At 43.0% G+C, this 19,180-nt stretch overlaps 2 protein-coding genes and 1 pseudogene across 2 annotated transcripts in view; 2 read left to right on the forward strand and 1 right to left on the reverse strand.

The window, feature by feature from the left end:
* The window catches only part of ALKBH1 (alkB homolog 1, histone H2A dioxygenase), a 36,505-nt gene extending 19,753 nt beyond the window's left edge, over nt 1-16,752 (reverse strand). Inside the window, exons 1-3 of the mRNA XM_017880653.1 lie at nt 16,499-16,752; nt 13,012-13,120; nt 3,478-3,640 (exon numbers count right to left, since the gene is read on the reverse strand). Coding sequence (XP_017736142.1) covers nt 3,478-3,640; nt 13,012-13,120; nt 16,499-16,681 — 455 coding nt within the window. The 5' untranslated portion in view covers nt 16,682-16,752. The remainder of the gene's footprint in view (nt 1-3,477; nt 3,641-13,011; nt 13,121-16,498) is intronic.
* Nucleotides 5,401-6,459, forward strand: LOC108534972 (zinc finger MYND domain-containing protein 19 pseudogene; annotated as a pseudogene).
* SLIRP (SRA stem-loop interacting RNA binding protein) overlaps nt 16,741-19,180 on the forward strand; it is a 9,864-nt gene continuing 7,424 nt past the window's right edge. The window contains exon 1 of the mRNA XM_017880654.1: nt 16,741-16,885. Within this exon, the coding sequence (XP_017736143.1) occupies nt 16,789-16,885 (97 nt within the window). The 5' untranslated portion in view covers nt 16,741-16,788. The remainder of the gene's footprint in view (nt 16,886-19,180) is intronic.

Below are 19,180 nucleotides of genomic sequence, written 5' to 3' on the forward strand. Positions count from 1 at the left end.
AAAAAAAAAAAATAAAATAAATAAAATAAAGTTTTTTCTTCCCTGACCACAGAATTCTTGAAAATTAAAACCAAAAGGATTTTAGAGGTCCTTTACTTCAGTGGTTCTCAATGTCAGAGGATGTTATGAAACCTAATCAAAATCTCCAGGGGATCTCTTTTGAATAACAGACTCTCTCCCGTTCTGAGAGACTGGCAAAGTTGGGAGAGCTGCCATGCACTATCCACATGACCCTGACTGCCCATGATTCAATTACCTTGAATGGCTTATCCAGTCCAATACCTTCATTTCTCACATGAGGAAACTGAAGCACGTATCACATAGTGACACAATGAAAACTTGGCCTTAATCGATTTTCAATACTGCCAGTACAATGTCTGAGCATATCAATTTCTTCCAACCCTTGACAACATAAGGTATGACCATCAAATATTTTATTTTTGCTAATTTATTAGACAAAAAAAAGGTATCTCACCATTGTTTACAGGATGATTTATTACAGAGATTCATCTGAGCTATCTTAAAAGACAGCTGTGATTTCTGCAGAGTCATATATCAGAAGGAAAAAAATCAATTACTTGAAAACACAGGCTGGTTTAATAGCAGTAGGTTCTCTTGGACTAATTTCACTCAACCATGATCTTCCTTTCCCTTGCTCTCATTTGTGAAGAAGACACTACTAAAAGCTTATGGACAGGGTTTTCCTCACTGTTCCTGTCGATACCATAACCTACAGACCAAGGTTTAAAGAAAAACCACGGAATTTTACTTCTTTCCCCTTAAGAAAATCTTCTCTTTACTCTGTTAGAATCGGCATGACAGTTTCTGAAAACTACAACATGAGGCCATGTAACATCAAACAGGACACAAAGTTGGTAAAATGGTTTTAACAGGCACTTTTAAGGACTTCTCACGTATTATCTTGTTTAATTCTCATACTATTCAATAAGGAAAGGACTGTTATGAGACACAGAAAGGTGAAGCAACTTGCTCAAGGTTACACAGCTATTAAGTGGTGGAGTTGGGATCTGAACATAGTCAGTCTGACTCCAGAACTGGTGCTCTACATTAGTGGTTCCTAACCTTTTTGGCACCAGGGACCAGTTTCATGGAAGACAATTTGTCCACAGATGGAGTGGGGATGGGGGGTGGTTTGGGGATGAAACTGTTCCATCTCAGATCATCAGGCGTTAGATTCTCAATAAGGAGTGCGCAACTTAGATCCCTTGCATGTACAATTCACAACAGGGTTCGTGCTCCTATGAGAATCTAATGCTGCTGCTGATCTGACAGGAGGCAAAGCTCAGGCATTAATGCTCGGCTGTCTAGGTCTGCGGCCCTGTGGTTGGGCACTGTTGGGTCACGTGGTTGGGTCTGTTGGCCCCTGCTCTATATCACTAAACCCTTTACCATCTGGCCCAAATCCACCTCTCCTCCTTCATATTTTACCAATTCTGCCTACCCATGGCTTCCAGGAAGTATTTTCTAAAATCTACCTCCAACCTAGCTACTTAAGTGACCATTCCCATTATATCCTATAATGTCTATCCCCGCATGTACCAAATTGTACGTATGTATGTATTTATTTATTATAGAGACAGTCTCTCCTCAGCCTGCAGAGTAGCTAGGACTACAGGCACACATCACTATGCCCACCTAATTAAAAAAAATTTTTTTGAGCCAGGCGCAGTGCCTCACACCTGTAATCCCAGCACTTTGGTATGCCGAGGCGGGAGGATCACCTGAGGTCAGGAGTCTGAGACCAGTTTGACCAACATGGAGAAACCCCTATCTCTACTAAAAATACAAAATTAGCCGGGTGTGGTGGCGCATACCTGTAATCCCAGCTACTCTGGAGGCTGAGGCAGGAGAATTGCTTGAACCTGGGAGGTGGAGGTTGCAGTGAGCCAAGATCATGCCATTGTACTCCAGCCTGGGCAACAAGAGTGAAACTCAAAAAAAATTTTTTTTTTTCCATAGAGGTGGGGTCTTGCTACGTTGCCCAGGCTGGTAACTCCAGGCCTCAAGTGATCTTCTCACCTTGGTGTCCCAAAGTGTTGAGATTACAGGCATGAGCCAACAAGCCCAGACCCAAATTGTATCTAATTACCTGTTTCTATGTTTTTGTCCATAACTAAAGTACAAATTTCTTGAAGACAGGAACTGTTTTTTTATCTGCCTTTGAATCTCTTAACACTCAAGCAGTGTCTAACACATAGTAGAAACTCAATAGATATCTATTGAATACACATAAGAAAGTACGCATCCTATGCTCTTGTCTCACAGGACAATTTATTCTGTCTTAAATATTGTATCTTTGCTCAGGCTGCTTTCTCTACTCAGTAGAGACTTCTTACTTTTCCGACTGGTAAACCCCTACTCATTTTTGAAGATCAGTTCAAATAGACAGTGAAAAGAGGATAACCCAATTAAAAAATCACTTTTTCAGGCTGGGCTTGGTGGCTCACGCCTGTAGTCCAGCACTGTGGAAGTCCGAAGCTGGGGGATCACTTGAGGTCAGGAGTTTGAGACCAGCTGGGCCAACATGGCGAAACCCCATCTCTACTAAAAATACAAAAAGTGGTGGGGCGTGGTGGCAGGTGCCTGTAATCCCAGCTACTCGGGAGACTGAGGCAGGAGAATCGTTTTAATCCAGGAGGCAGAGGTTGCAGTGAACTGAGATCACGCCACTGCACTCCAGCCTGGGCAACAGAGTGAGACTGTCTCAAAAAACAAAAACAAACAAACAAAAAATCATTTTTTCTTCTTTCACATTTCTACCCTGCCTGGAATAAGTAATTCCTCCTCTATGCTCCCACAGTATTTTTCTAAACCCCATCATAACACTTTCTGAGCTCTACAATAATTATTCCCACAGGTAACGCATTCTTGCCAGAGACTATGCACTGTTGAGTGCAGGGAGGGTGCCTTTATCTTTGTGTGCCCAATGCCTAGCATCATGCCTGACACACTACTGACCCTCACTAAGTTATTTGTGGAATGAATGAATGAATGTTGAAGCATGAAGGTGAAAATATTAGTTCTTCTCATGAGGAACAACTGACCTATCATAAAACGGCTAGTACCACTGAACCCATCTAGGAGGGTAGAAGCAAAGAGCTTTCAATGTTACTTTTCCCAGGATACCACAAGCCTTCAAAGGAACTCACTTTAAGTAGAAAACAAAGGCTGAAGCTAACGGAAATGGATCATGCGATGATTAACGAGGATGAACTCAATTATCTAAGCTATGATAAGCAAGTCTTTAAAATGGATCTCAATTTACTGTAACTGTCAAAGCATCTGTCCAAATGTTCCTGGGGAAAGAAAACAATTGTGCTGTTTTTGCTTGGAAACAATGAGGGGGAAAAAAACCCAGCCAGTCACTTTTACTGCATTGTTACAGAACAGTTCCTGCAAAGACCTGTGATGATCTGAGCTAAGTATTAACACTTCATTCTGACTGACAAGACTTACCTTAGGAACTCTTTGCTCTGTTCCCACAGATCTTGGGTCTCTTCTTTAGTCATGTGTTTGTCCAGGTTACATACATTAGGTTTCTGGGAATATAACTTAAGGCACTGTTTCACCCAGTGCCACTGGTAACCTGGGAGGAAGGGGTTTGGGATAAAAATGAACCCTATACAAAAGATGAGTGGGAAAAAAAGAAGAGGGGGAAATTCTCCATCAGTTATTCAAATAATTTCGACATCTTTATACTCACTATTTTGTTATTTACTCCCCTTATGTTTTTGGTCATGCTTCAAGTTAACGAACAGGTAGGTTTTGATGAACATTAGACATCTACCACTATGCAAATGTGTCTGGCTTTCTGGGTATTCTCAAGAGAAACGCATATTCCACAAGGTTAACTGTGTTATCCCAAAGGAAACTTTAGAATTGGAAGTGGCAAAAGTACACTTCTAATTTTTATCAGGTCTTGCTACTTAGAGTCATCCAAGACCTTCTTTACCTGCCTATTTCCTTTATTACAGGCATGATTATATGAAATCTTATAACGAATTTTAGCTAAAACATAGATTTGAAAGTCATCATCTAATGAATGGCGTGCTGATTATTGGTCTACTTTCTCTCAGTTTCAAATCCACTCTTCTATACTTAGCTTCATAATATGGGGCTGAGACCCTGCCAACTACATTTCTTATTTGCCAGCTGGCTCTCTGCTAACCTGTGCCTATAAGGGTCATTAATGGAAGACTGGAGGGCAGAAGTTGGTTCTAATGTAGTTTTTCCACATCACTAGAATCAGCCTCATTATGTCCTCTCCTCAGAAGTCTAAGCACCAGGTTCCATGTAGTCCCTTTTCCAAGCTTCTCACCGTAGTAATCCCAAGCTCTTTTGTTCTTCCTCCCAGCTGTAGGGGTGATAGTTGCTTCCTGCAATTACTATCTCTGTAATATCTCAGTGTTTGCAAATTCCTGCAGTTAGTGTCTCTGCAATATCTCAGTGTTTGTAAACAACTACAGCATGTGTGTTAAAGATCTTTGTGACCTTGACAGCAATCTAACCTCATTTTTCTCTGTAAAAGATTAATAACAGGCCAGGCGTGGTGGCTCACACCTGTAATCCCAGCACTTTGGGAGGCCGAGGCAGGAGGATCACATAAGGTCAGGAGTTTGAGACCAGTCTGGCCAACATGGTGAAACCATCTCTACTAAAATACAAAAATTAGCCAGGCATGGTGGCAGGTACCTGTAATCCCAGCTACTCAGGAGGCTTAGGCAGGAGAATCACTTGAACCCAGGAGACGGAGGTTGCAGTGAGCCAAGATCACGCCACTGCACTCCAGCCTCAGCAACAGAGCCAGGCTCCATCTCAAAAACAAAAGATTAATAATATTTAACTGGAATCCTATGCATGGCAAAGATTCATTCATTCATCAAACACACAATATGTACCTGGCACTTTCTTTCCTGTTTTTTTCTTTTTGAGATGGGGGTCTCACCCTGTTTCCCAGGTTGGAGAACAGTGGTGTGATCTTGGTTCTCTGCAACCTCCGCCTCCTGGGTTCAAGGGATTCTCCTGCCTCAGTCTCCCAAGTAGCTGTGATTATAGGTGCCTGCCACTGTACCCAGATAATTTTTAAATTTTCAGTAGAGACGTGGTTTCACCATGTTGGCCAGGCTGGTCTGTACCAGGCACTGCCTTGAGAATTGGAGGTCACTGCATGGCAGGTCTGGCAGACACAAGGTGAGCTGGGCCCAGTCTTGTCCTACCGGGGGCCTGCCTGGCCTGACCCTAGCCCTGGCCTTTCCCCAGCACCCGTCTCCCATGGGAGTGGCACTGCTGGCTGAAAGCATAGGCCTGGCCATGACTGACTTCAAATTGGACATCACACAGCTCAGCTCAGTGGCTGGGAGGGAGCCACTTGTGTAGCTGCACTAGCCAGGGACTTTACCCTCGATGAGAGCTCCGTTCCTGTCACCAGTGGTTGTAGCTTCTGGTGGGAGAGAGTAGTGGAGGCAGTATGCAGTCAGATAAAGACCGAATACACTGACAGATGAGCAAAGATATCCTGCTGGTGGAGAGGTACTCCTCTGAGACCCAAATGGAAGTAGATGCAGATGGAAATGGTACTAAGATATTCAGGTATGCTTTTGACAAGCACTGAGGAAGAGGATTGGGAAGACTCCTTCATGAGTTGCTGTGGGAGCACAGAAGAGGCATGACCCCTGGGTTCCAGGTGGTACATCTCAATGCCCTCACTGAGGACAATTACTCGGACAACCTGTAGCTGGTGCTGTGGGGCTGGTGGCCCAAAGCCAAAGAAACCTACAGAAGAGAGAGCAAAGCTTGCATTGGCTTGCAATTCAGCAGCTTCCCACGGACCCCAAAGAAGAGCAGTGACCCGTCCTAACTGTGACCTGGTACTATAACACCAATGGAGATGTGGGGAAGAGTTGAATTCTTACACCTACTCTAGTAGCATTACCCTTCCTGCACAGTGATTGAGAAGTAGCTCCGGGAGTTCAACATCTGTGGGTGCTGCCAGGTGGCCCGGTACTGAGGCTCTGAGTGCCAGCAGGAGCGGGCTGGCCACCATGAAGCACTGTCAGGAGAGGAAGCATCCCTTCTAGCATGAGCTCAGCTGGAACAATGATGGGCAATGGAGCTGCACATGCTCGCAGTCCCTGGGCTCTACCTTGGGCACAGCACACAGACTGGTGGTTGAACCTGGAGGTGTTGAAAAAGCCAGCTGTGGGCCCAAAACAGCCACCAAGAGACTCTCGATGTCACTGGAAGTCTGTGTGAAGATAGCGCCCTCTCCAGTCTTAATCTCCAGCAGAGACAACCAGGAGACCCTGGTCAGGATGTTTCTCATTATTTATATGTTAATATGTTTGTAAATTCATGTGCAGGTTTTTTGGGAGAAGGCACTGAGGGGGTAGAAATTACAAATAAAATCATTTGCTGTAATAAAAAAAAAAAAAGAATTAGAAGCTGGGCATGGTAGCTTGGCTGACACCTGTAATCCTAGCACTTGAAAGGCTAAGGCAGGCAGATCACTTGAGCTCAGGAGTTTGAGACCAGCCTGGGCAGCACGACAAAACCCTGTCTCTAGAAAAAATACAAAAATTAGCCAGGCGTGGTGGCACACACAGGTAGTTCCAGCTACTTGGGAGGCTAAGCTGGGAGGATCGCTTGAACCCCGGAGGCATAGGTTGCAGTGAGCCAAGGTTGCACCACTATACTTCAGCCTGGGTGACAAAAACAGACTGTCTCAAAAGAAAAAAAAAAAGAATTAGAGATAAAGAGATAAAAAACCTTGTCTGGAGAGGGGCAATAAAGACAAGTTAAACTCCTTTTGTAAGACCAGCTATGAAAGAAAATAAAAGCTTAGGCAGTCATAGAAAACAAAGAGTTAAGAAGGCAGTTTTGGTTTTAAGGACTGGTAAGACCTAAGTATGCTTACAGATTGTGAAGAAAGAGTCAACAGGGAAGAGCCAGTTGGAAACAAAAGAGAGGAAAGAAATAGAGCAAGGTCTTGAAAGCTGGAAGAGGTCTAAGAAGGTGAGATGGATCAAGAAGGTAGAGACTGGCTTTGAACTAAAAGAACTCCTTCTCTACGACTGGATGGTAGAAATGAGAACATTTGCTTGTAAGTGTGGGGGCCATTGAAAGCTGAAAGGGTTTGTGCCTGAAGGACTCAGTTTTCCCAATAACATAAATAGCAAGGTCATCTCAGCAAGAGTAAGCATGGTTGGACAAGTCCTGAGGAACAAGAAGGAATCCAGGCAATTATATAAAAGCCAAGTATCGCCGGGCGCGGTGGCTCAAGCCTGTAATCCCAGCACTTTGGGAGGCCGAGATGGGCGGATTACGAGGTCAGGAGATCGAGACCATCCTGGCTAACACGGTGGAACCCCGTCTCTACTAAAAAATACAAAAAAGTAGCCGGGCGACGCGGGAGGCGCCTGTAGTCCCAGCTACTCGGGAGGCTGAGGCAGGAGAATGGCGTAAACCCGGGAGGCGGAGCTTGCAGTGAGCTGAGATCCTGCCACTGCACTCCAGCCTGGGCAGCAGGGTGAGACTCCGTCTAAAAAAAAAAAAAAAAAAAAAGCCAAGCATCATATATTAGTGTAATCTTCCCCTTGCAAAAGGATTTTAAAAACAGATGAACAGACTAAAACTTAAGGATTTCTGAATTAAATGCTGGCAATAATGTGAAGGTCTTCAGTTCCTGGTTGAACTCCAGATCTAGTCTATACCATAGGTCAGCAAACGTTTTCTGTCAAGAACTAGATAGTAAAGACTTTAGGCTACGACGATTATTTGGTCTCTTTATTTTATTTTTTATTTTTTTGGGACAGAGTCTCAGTCTGTCACCCAGGCACAATCTAGACTCACTGCAACCTCCACCTCCTGGGTTCAAGTGATTCTTCTGCCTCAGCCTCCTCAGTAGCTGAGATTACAGGCTTGGACTACAACACCTGGCTAATTTTTGTATTTTAATTTATTTTTTATTTTTTAGTAGAGACGGCGTTTCGCCATGTTGGCCAGGCTGCTCTTGAACTCCTGGCCTCAAGTGATCTGCCTGCCTTGGCCTCCCAAAGTGCTGGGATTACAGGCGTGAGCCCTTATTTGGTCTCTTTAGCACTCAATTCTGTCACTGTAGCCAGAAAGTAGCCATACACAGTAAGTAAAGGAAAAGGTGTGGCTGTATTCCAATAAACTGTGTTTATAATGAAACTAGTTTGCCAATTCCTGGTGTGGACTATTAGCAATAACAACACATTTTATGGAAATATCCTTAGGGAGAATTACTATGAAAGCACACAGTAAAGACACTAGGCTGAGAGTCTAAAACAGAAACAACTTTGTTATTACTTAACTAGTCTTCCTCTCTTCTCATTGGCATATAATTTAGACATAGAATAATGATAAAGTTTAATAACAGCAATTAACAATAAATAAGTTTATTCCTAAGTCATTAATTATAGTAGCTGCTAAAAATAGCTAGATGCCTACAAGTGTCAGACACTGTGCTAGCAATCTTATGCGATCTCATTAATCTTCAGTAACTCCATGAGGAAATTAATAATCCAGTTTTGCAGGTAAGAGAACAGAAGTTCAGAGGGGTAACATGACTTCACTGATTCATCCCTCTCTCCTGGCCCATCACAAGGCTAGCACACATTTGGGATAAGACAAACCAACAATCTGGGGTACAACAAACAAAGCCGGATTTGTGGCCATGGAATAAGCAAAACCAGTAAGCCCATCCAAGCAACAAACCTATGCTCTTTGCATTATAAATACTAGGCTCTAACCAATGAATCTCTGAACAATATCATCAATGGTCCACTATCAGAATTTCAAAGAGATTTAAAACCACATGTGGTTCAGCTGAAAGGAGGTTATGCCATCATAGAAATACATAGAAAATAACCTGAAGATTCCTCTACCATACTAAATCTTACTAAAAGCACTGAAAATTCTATGTCTAGATTCTTGCAGATATAGAAAAAAAACTAGACAGCTTAGAGATATTCAATATGGACAGGTTCCTCATTATAGTTGATTAATCCTGTTCCACCTTTAATATTATCAATAGCATATACTCAAAACTAAACCTAATGATCAAAGTCAATGGGTTTTTGGTATCAAGGAAACCTCATACAGACAAAGATTTTTACCAGTAATCTGATTTTTCATGTCCTCTAAAGTAGCTCCAAAATACATTTGGATTTTGTGTTTCATTTATCTGTATAATTTGGGAGAATGATAGGATCATCAACATTTTGGAAAAAGATAGGAACCCCTCCCCTCCACAACCTACCATCTGCTATCATCACAATTTCATGAAATAAAGAATATTATAATATTCCCAAACATATCAGACTAAAGGAATAATACTTCTGGTTTAGTCCAAGCTTGAATGGTGACAGGAAATTTAATATCTCTTTAGGCAGTCCACTTCAGACAACGGTTGTTTTCTTTTTATTGGGTTAAAATCTGCCTCCCAGCCAGGCACAGTGGGTCAGGTCTGTAATTCCAGCACTTTGGGAGGCTGAGGCCGGGGGATCACTTGAGTCCAGGAGTTCCGGACTAGCCTGAGCAACATAGTGAGACCCCCATCTCTACAAAAAATTAAAAAAAAAAAAATTAGCTGGGCATGGTGGTGCAAGCCAATGGTCCCAGCTATGAGGCAGGCTGAGGTGGGAGGAACGTTTGAGCTTGGGAGGCCAAGGCTGCAGTGAACCGTGATTGTGCTACTGCACCCCACTGGGTGACAGAATGAGACCCTGTCTCAAGAAAACAAACAAAACCAAAATCTGCCTATCTTGCATCTGCATGTTTTCCAGGTTAAAAACAAACAAACAACAACAACAACAAAAAAAAAAACAAAAAAACCCTGCCTCTCCATAATTTTCATTCACTGGTCTTGGGTTCTGACACCTAGAGCAACCCCAAATCATTTTTAAGTGCTTGATGAACGCACTGACCTAAGCAGTTAACATATACATTAACATTTAATCCTCATAAGAACCTTATGAAGTAGGTACTATTTTTATATACATTTTACATATGATGAAACTGAGGGCAAGAGAATTAAAAACCTTGCCCAAAGTTTTACAGTTAGTAGATGGCAGAGCCAGGATATGAACCCAGGTAGCCTGGCACCAGAACCTATGCCTTAACCACTGGTGTGCACTGCTTCCCACCACTTCTTGTGCAGGATAATTTTTCAATGATTAATGCTGTGATGTTCCCCCATAATTCTTTCCTTCCCTAGATTCTGCTTCTGGTTTCCAGGCCTATTATCCTCTTGTTCAAGAGGATAATGTGTCCTCACACAAGAGTGTGAAGACAGGTTGTGGTATATTCAGCTTCCTTCAGATTACGTCAGATCCAGAAATAAACAAAATCCTTTTGATCAACTCAGAGTAAGAAGAGACTGTTCTCTCCCATATTTTGGACATTATATTTCTATTAAATACAGCTTCTGAGGGAAAGTAAGTAAAAAATAAATAAATAAATAAACAAACACAGCTTATAACGGCAGAAGAGACAGAATAAACTCTCCAAGGATATGAAACATCCACCCAAAAGATGTGGCTTAATTAAGCAGTAAATCCTAGAAAGCCTCAGAAAGTAAGTACAGCACTTTAGACAATTTAAAACTCAAGTGGGGTTAAGTTTGTGGCATGAACAATCTGTTAAGGGGAGAAAGCCTAGAGCAACAGAGAATCATGGCCTTAAAAATAGGTACTAGAGGCTGGGCATGGTGGCTCACGCCTGTAATCCCAGTACTCTGGGAGGTCAAGGCAGGTGGATCACCTGAGGTTAGGAGTTTGAGATCAGGCTGACCAACATGGTGAAACACTGTCTCTACTAAAAACACAGGCAGGCAGCTGTAGTCCCAGCTACTTGGGAGGCTGAGACAGGAGAATTGTTTGAACCTGGGAGACGGAGGCTGCAGTGAGCAGAGATCGCACCACGGCACTCCAGCCTAGGCGACAGGGCAAGACTGTCTCAAAAAAAAAAGTGCTAGAGCTGAAAGGTGAAGAGTGGCCTCCAAGACCAAGACTATTGGTGATGCATGCTCTACATTTACCCAAGCTCAAGAGGAGCCAGGTTGTTACATCTTCCCATGCTATTAACAAGTATTTCACTGGTCATAATGTACTAAGAGCTGTACCATAGAGTCCTGGCCATTGGCACAATGAAAACTAACATTTCTTTTTAAAGATTTCTCTTACTTTTAACCTATATTTGAAATCACAAGTGCAATGTTAAGTTTTACAATGGCCCCAGGAGCCTAGAAAATATTCTTCATTATTTTCTGAATTTCATTCTCTGTAAAACCAGCTACCCAACATTACTAAATTAAAAATTGCAGACAAGTCTATTAGAATTGTTTGAGACGGGTCTCATTTTGTCACCCAGGCTGGAGGGCAGTGGCATGATCCTGGCTCACTGCACCCCAAGCAATCCTCCTACCTCAGTCTCCTGAGTAGCTGAGACTACAGAGGCATGCCACCACACTTGGCTAATTAAAAACATTTTTTTGGCCAGGTGAGGTGGCTCACGCCTGTAATCCCAGCACTTTGGGAAACTGAGGCGGGCGGATCACTTGATGTCAGCAGTTCGAAACCAGCTTGGCCAACATGAGACCGTGTCTCTACTAAAAATACAAAAATTAGCTGGGCATGGTGATGTATACCTGTAGTCTCAGCTACTCGGGAGGCAGGAGAATCACTTGAACCTGGGAGGTGGAGGTTGCAGTGAGCTGAGATTGTGCCACTGTATTTCAGCCTGGGTGACAGAGTGGGAATTTTTTTTTTTTTTTTTTTTTGTAGAGACAGGGTCTTACTATGTTACCCAGGCTAGTCACAAATTCCTGGGCTCAAGTGATCCTCCCACCTTGGCCTTCTAAAGTGCTGGGATTATAGGTGTGAGCCACCTCACTTGTCCCCTATTAGGACTTTCTTTTTTTTTTTTTTTTTTGAGATGGAGTCTCGCTCTGTTGCCCAGACTGGAGTACAGTGGCACCATCTCGGCTCAACAAGCTCTGCCTCGCAGGTTCATGCCATTCTCCCGCCTCAGCCTCCCGAGTAGCTGGGACTACAGGGGCCCGCCACCATGCCTGGCTAATTTTGTTTTTGTATTCTCAGTAGAGACGGGGTTTCACCTTATTAGCTAGGATGGTCTCAATCTCCTGACCTCGTGATCCGCCCACCTGGGCCTCCCAAAGTGTTGGGATTACAGGTGTGAGCCACAGCACCTGGCCTTTCTTTTTGAGACAGAGTTTCCCTCTTATTGCCTAGGCTAGAGTGCAATGGTGCGATCTTGGCTTACTGCAACCTCCACCTCCCAGGTTCAAGCGATTCTCCTGTCTCAGCCTCCCATGTAGCTGAGATTACAGGCATGCATTACCACGCCTGGCTAATTTTTGTATTTTTAGTAGAGATGAGATTTCACCATGTTGGTCAGGCTGGTCTTGACCTCCTGACCTCAGGTGATCCACCCACCTTGGCATCCCAAAGTGCTGGGATTACAGGTGTGAGCTACCGCACTCAGCGAGGACTTTTGATGTCATTAATTGTAATTCTTTATTAAATATGTTCAGCCTTGATAGCAACAAGTTTTAAGTTGTTATGCCATTTGAGAATGTGACTAGAGGGACAATTATGAATTATTCATAACTATTATATGACATTTATTACAATGATAAATTATTCTTTACAGCATTTCTGCCAAATCATATGTTCAGAGTTGTGGCAGGGAGCCCAGAGGCAATGTCCTTATTTTTTCAATGGTCATGCCACTTTCAGCCACATCTGCAGGCACTGCTGACTCCTGTTCTCTCCTTTGGAAACGGACATCTTAGACAAGGTACAGTATAGAATCGGTTTGGAAATGAAACACTTATCTGTTTATTATGTGTATCCTTTGTCTATTTACTTGCTCACAGTACCTTCTTTGAAGACATGAAGATACAAATGATTGAGTGATATTGCCTTCTCTGAAGTCAGTTACACTCACCAGGATAGCCTTTGAGTCCATAGGCTTGCCACTTGCTGACGGGCTGAAGACCTGCTCTATATGCATTGTGCTCACTGACAGAAGACACATTTAGCTGAGATTTGACCACCTGAAAGGAAGGTAACAGAAGTTAAATCTATTTTTGCAGGTCAACCCTGGGAACCTCAAACCTCCAAAGACATTTCTTATATGAGGCAAAGTTAGGATTCTTGTGTTTTTTTAAGATACAGAACCTTGCTCTATTGCTCAAGCTAGAGTGCAGTGGCATGATCATAGTTCACTGTAGCCTCAAGCTCCTGAGCTCAAGTGATCCTCCTGTGTTGGCCTCCCAAAGCAATGGGATTACAGGTGTAAGCCACGGTGCCTGGCCAAAGCAAAGAGTATTAAGTCTGGGGTTAATCTTAGTTGTACTGCTTACTTGATCTAGGCATTTTAGATGAGTAACTTAATGTCTTAGAGCCTCAGTTTCTCATCTATATAGTAATAGGAGAGTTACCCAAAATTGAGGCAAGATGGTAATAAGAAAATTCAAGCAGGCTAATTTTGGCTTTCAGAACTACTTTTTCCTATGATATCATACCTTTGCAACTTCTTATGGGACTGAATCATGAAAGGTGCTTGGTGTACTGAAATATCCTGAGTCACAAAGCTATTTACTTCAGTTAGGGCTAACAGTAATGCTTCTGAGACACTTGTATAGAGCTGGTATTTAAACGGAGCTATAAGGAACACCAAGCTGGGCAGGGTGAGAGAATGAAAAGAGAAGGCCAGTCCCAGTGGCTCACGCCTGTAATTCCAGCATTTTGGGAAGCTGAGGCAGGCGGATCACAAGGTCAGGAGTTCCAGACCAGCCTGGCCAACATGGTGAAACTCCGTCTCTACTAAAAATACAAAAATTAGCTGGGTGTGGTGGTGGGTGCCTGAAATCCCAGTTACTTGAGAGGCTGGGGCACCAGAATTGCTTGAATCCAGGAGGTGGAGGTTGCAGTGAGCTGAGATCGCGCCACTGCACTCCAGCCTGGGAACAGACCAAGACTCTGTCTCAAAAAAAAAAAAAAAAAAAAAAAAACGAGGGTGTTGTAAACAGAAAAAAAAAGGGTTTAAATGAGACACTGGGAATCCTGTTTGCTAAAAGTAAAAGCTAAAAAATCCTGTTTGCCCTCTTCTAGATGAAATGTCCAACTGATACTACAACTTCTGCTTCTGTTAATTACTTAGAAATGAATTTAGTTTTTTAGGGGCTGAAGTTTTTTTTTTACATGAGTTTTTTTTTTTTTTTTTTTTTTTTTTTGTACATGAGTATCTAATGGATGGCTCATTACATTGGTTAAGAGACCCACTATGCAGTCACTGACGTCAAAACATTAACGGAAAAAACCTTTATTCTTTCCTGAATAATAAACCTAGGGTCTGCCTTGCCTTAAAACATATAAAACAGGCTGGGTGCGGTGGCTCAAGCCTATAATTACAACACTTTGGGAGGCCAAAGCAGGTAGATCACCTGAGGTCAGGAGTTTGGGGCCAGCCTGGCCAACACGGCGAAAACCCGTCTCTACTAAAAATACAAAAATTAGCCAGGCATGGTGGTGCGTGCCTGTAGTCCCAGCTACTGGGAAGGCTGAGGCAGAAGAATTGCTTGAACCTAGGAGACGGAGGTTGCAGTGAGCCGAGATCGCGCCACTGCACTTCAGCCTGGGTGACACAGTGAAACACTGTCTCAACCACAACAACAACAAAATGTATATATATCACACACACACACACACACACACACACACACACACACACACACACACGTATATATAATATGAAACATTCTCTTTCAAAGAGAATGATATTTTATCAACTTCTCCAAGTGTGGAGATTCCTGGACAAAATACCAAAAGTTGGCTGATGTATAACCAGTCTCAAACCCTCTGAGAGTACTCATCAGCTGAGTTTTCCAGGTACCTAGGGGCTGATAAAACATTTTCAAGCATTTTGTCTTGATTTCTTAAATAGGCCATACTTAATACTGCACTATAATTTAACACACTCTTGGAGGTGATGTTAGTGGACCTATTCTATCATATGCTAAACTGAACCACACCACTTTTTATATAAGGTTTTTATAAAAGGTTTTCTGCTTCCTCCCTTGCCAGACTGTTAACCACCACTTTCCCCACTAGTCTCATCAGCTGGCTTGTAATAGTTAAACTCTCTTAATTACTACTTTAATGTGCTTTGAGCTGGGGAACAAAACACCCAAGCTTTCATGTACTCAACACATACTGTACTTACTCAGTACTGTTTTAGGTCCTGTACTAGACACATAATGGTTCATTCTCTGATAGCTGACATTCGAAAAAGCATGTACATATATTATGGTAAAATGCGGGTAAAAGGAGGTGAATGAGAGTCTGAAGGGCTCTGGAAAGAAAAGTATATTATTCTTGGGGTGTGGACTTTCTGTATTTTGACAACCCTAAGACCACTGTTTTCCTAACAAATGAAGATGCTGAAAAGCTGAGGTCAAGTATGCAATCATTAATACTTAATACTGTAGCATCCCAATTTTATCAGAGCTGTTAGGAAGCTTGGAAAGAATGCCTCATCTAGACATCTGTGGACAACACCAAGAGCAAATTAAGGGGCTGCATATCCTCAACGTTAAAGTGGATTGTAAAGAAAGAAAATGTATACTGAACTACAGTTTTGGTTCCCAGTTTTCCCTCTTGTCTATTATGTTCCCTAAAAAAAAAAATTTTTTTTAAATCTATTTACTTGAGACCAGGTTATGAGACTGGCTAATTTTTTGTATTTTTGGTGGAGACGGGAGTCTTGCCATGTTGCCCAGGCTGGTCTCGAACCCCTGGGTTCAAGCGATCCACCCGTCTTGGCCTCCAAAGTGCTGGGATTACAGGCATGAGACACCGCTCCCGGGCTGTGTTCCCTTTCTTAATCTCCATGGGGGAAAAGTAGAAATAACGGTGCCTGTATTCCATATATACTTGTTTGCCATTTATTTTTAACACGGAGGGATTCTCGGAATCCTTCAGTGACCTCCTTCTAAAAGGCCCAGAGAAGACAGGGACTAGTTTTACCCACAGCGGCTTAACAAACAGCGCCGCATCTGTCAGTTCTGGGATTCCTCGGGAGTCATTTTTTCAAGCTGCAGAACGCTACCCTACCGTCTACGAAGACTTTCTATGGGGTTTTACAAAAACCCAAACAGAAATGTGAGGAGACAGTTACAGTAAGAAACAAACACGGATTCCCAGGCTCTTCTGACCGAGCCCCCCTGCCAGTCAAGGCCGCCTAAAGAAACGAGCATCTCAACGCGTTATTGCTAGTGTGACAGTGGGGAGTTCGACTCTGCCGCCAAAGGAGAACAGGAATCGTTCAACAACAACCGGTCTGGAGGTGAAAAGAAGCGAGGAAGGCACGGAAGTCCCTCCAAGAAGCGGCGCAAGCGATGGAGAGACGCGTGCCGCTCCTCTTTCTGTACCTTTTGGCCACCAGGACCCGTGCAACGGGCTGCATGGGCCGCCGAGAAGTCGATGACCCCTTCCAGGTCTGCGGTCCCGGGCCGGCTCTGACGGTAGAAGCGGAAAAGTTTCCGAAAGGCATCCTCCCCGGGCTCAGTCGCCAGAGTCGCTACAGAGCCCATGGCCGCTGCCATCTTCCCCATCTCGCGGCCTGTACTCTCTGATCCGGAAGCAGATTCTCTCGTGTTCCGGATCCGGAAATTTTTTCCGGGGCCGCGGCCTCGCTTCAAGGAGGTCCTTTAGTCTAAAGATGGCGGCCTCAGCAGCGAGGGGTGCTGTGGCGCTGCGTAGAAATATCGATCGGTCGGTTGCTTTTGTGAGAAAAATTCCTTGGACTGCGGCGTCGAGTGAGTGATAGAGATGTGGGAGTAGCGGAATTTTTAGATCCAAGCGATCCTCAAAGCTTCTGCTTTTTGCGGGGTACTTAAGTCAGCGTGGTGGCTGAATTAGGAGACTGCTCCTGAGCATGCAAGTGAGCAGAAAGAAATTTTGTTTGCAGTTAACCGTTTAGGGATGTCCCTTGAGCTTTTGGGGTCACGAATGCACCAGCTCTTGCCTTTAGGAGTGATTTGGTGTAAAGATTTATTACTTGGTAACCAAGATTTACAGTTTAGAAGGGATAATTTTGACTGTAGTGTGGAGGATGGATTCAAGGTGGCAAGCTTCTAGGCATGGAGAGGAGCTAAAAAGCAGTATCATTAATTTACTTAAAAGGTGAGGACCTGAATTAGGGCGATGGAAGAAGGATGGTGGTAAGATCCATTCATGTTTTAAAAGCAAATTAGATGCCGTTTCGTGATGGTTTAAATGGGGGAAGTGTAGCGGAATAAAGGAAAGGGAGGAATGATTTCTGGGTTTTTAGCATTGGTGAATTGCTTGTTTAGAAGCTAGGAGCAAGCCAAGAGAAGGTGAGTAAAGTTTGAATGTGTTGAGTTTGAGAAACTTGTGAAGTTTCCGTCAGGCAATTGGACAGAGGTTGTCTATCATTGTGGCTGAGAAGTGGACTCCGAAGCTAGACCGTTGAGGTTAAAATTCCAGCTTGGCCATTTAATCGTTGTGTCACCTGACTAACTGAAGTTAGTATGGGAAAAGGATTCACAACTGGGCCTCAGTTTACTCATCGATAAAATGTAGTCAATAATACCCAACTCATAGGATTGTTGAGAGGAGTGAGTTTATATGCAAACTTCTTAGACTTGCGTTAGATACAGTGTAAGTACTCAGCAAATGATAGTTATTTTCACGATAACTAAAATGGAAACTTACGGGAGGGGCCTAGTCTTGAGATAAAGGTTGGAATAATTAGTTCTGAAATCTTTCACCACCTTCAATTTTTGTCAGTTGCAGTTTTGAGATGAGGTTTTTATATTTGCTTACCAACATGTAAACATTCGTGGTCACTTTTTTTGTAGATATTCATGTTTCAGGTCAGCCCCTTTAAACAAAATGGAGCAAGATTTAGTTTCTTCTTAGTTTTTTGTGGCTCAGATGTGAGTAGTAGAATGGGAAATAGGTTGGTTTGTGCCTCATCTTTTAAACATGTGGTTGGTGAAGACCAAGCCCAGTAAAGTGTCCCGTAGGCCCTGTGAAACTTTATGGAAAGGCTGAGGAGTTTCATTAGCATCTTGAGGATGTAAGTTTCCAGACACTAAAGGGCTAGTTTAAAACCCTTAAAAAGAGTGAGCATTATGTACAACCTCGAAACAGTTTCTCTTGGTTGTTCCATTGATTCAGCAAATATTTATTTGAGTATCTATTCTGTGGTAGGCATTCTTCTTGGTGCTTGCAGCTGTTTTTCCTTCACCATTTTAGGCAATTTAGGAAGAGGGTTACCTTCCAGAGCTGGTTTGTTTTGAAATCAGTGTCTTCTAGGACTTTAATTATCTGGTATAAAACGTATGTTTAACATCATTTTGTTCTCCAGTATCATATTCTGTGAGACCTTGATCTTGCCAGTTGGTTTGACTTAAACATTAGATCCCTTCAAAATTTAGTCTCTGGATTGTTGGAAGGATTAGTGGACATTTACTTATTCATTCAGCCAATATTGAGGCCCTACTGTTTATTGGTCATGGTAAACATGGTGGTTTATATGCTGAGGGTGCTTGCAGTGTAGTAGTGGTGGGGATGAAGAGACTTAGAACAAATATAGGCAGTTGTTGAACCAGTGAGGTTTTGGTGAACTAGGAGAACTAAATAGATATTATAAAAAGTAATTCAGTGAAGTACAGGCACTGTAGTTCACAAGAGAAACAGATCATGTAGTTTTTAGTCTTTATTTTTTTATTATACTTTAAGTTCTAGGGTACATGTGCATAACGTGCACGTTTGTTACATATGTATACTTGTGCCATGTTGGTGTGCTGCACCCATCAACTCGTCAGCACCCATCAATTCATCATTTATATCAAGTATAACTCCCAATGCAATCCCTCCCCTCTCCCCCCTCCCCATGATAGGCCCCGATGTGTGATGTTCCCCTTCCCGAGTCCAAGTGATCTCATTGTTCAGTTCCCATCTATGAGTGAGAACATGCGGTGTTTGGTTTTCTGTTCTTGTGATAGTTTGCTAAGAATGATGGTTTCCAGCTGCATCCATGTCCCTACAAAGGACGCAAACTCATCCTTTTTTATGGCTGCATA

Source organism: Rhinopithecus bieti, unplaced genomic scaffold, assembly GCF_001698545.2.
Source record: "Rhinopithecus bieti isolate Rb0 unplaced genomic scaffold, ASM169854v2 scaffold_11380, whole genome shotgun sequence".
In the NCBI taxonomy this organism is placed as follows: domain Eukaryota; kingdom Metazoa; phylum Chordata; class Mammalia; order Primates; family Cercopithecidae; genus Rhinopithecus; species Rhinopithecus bieti.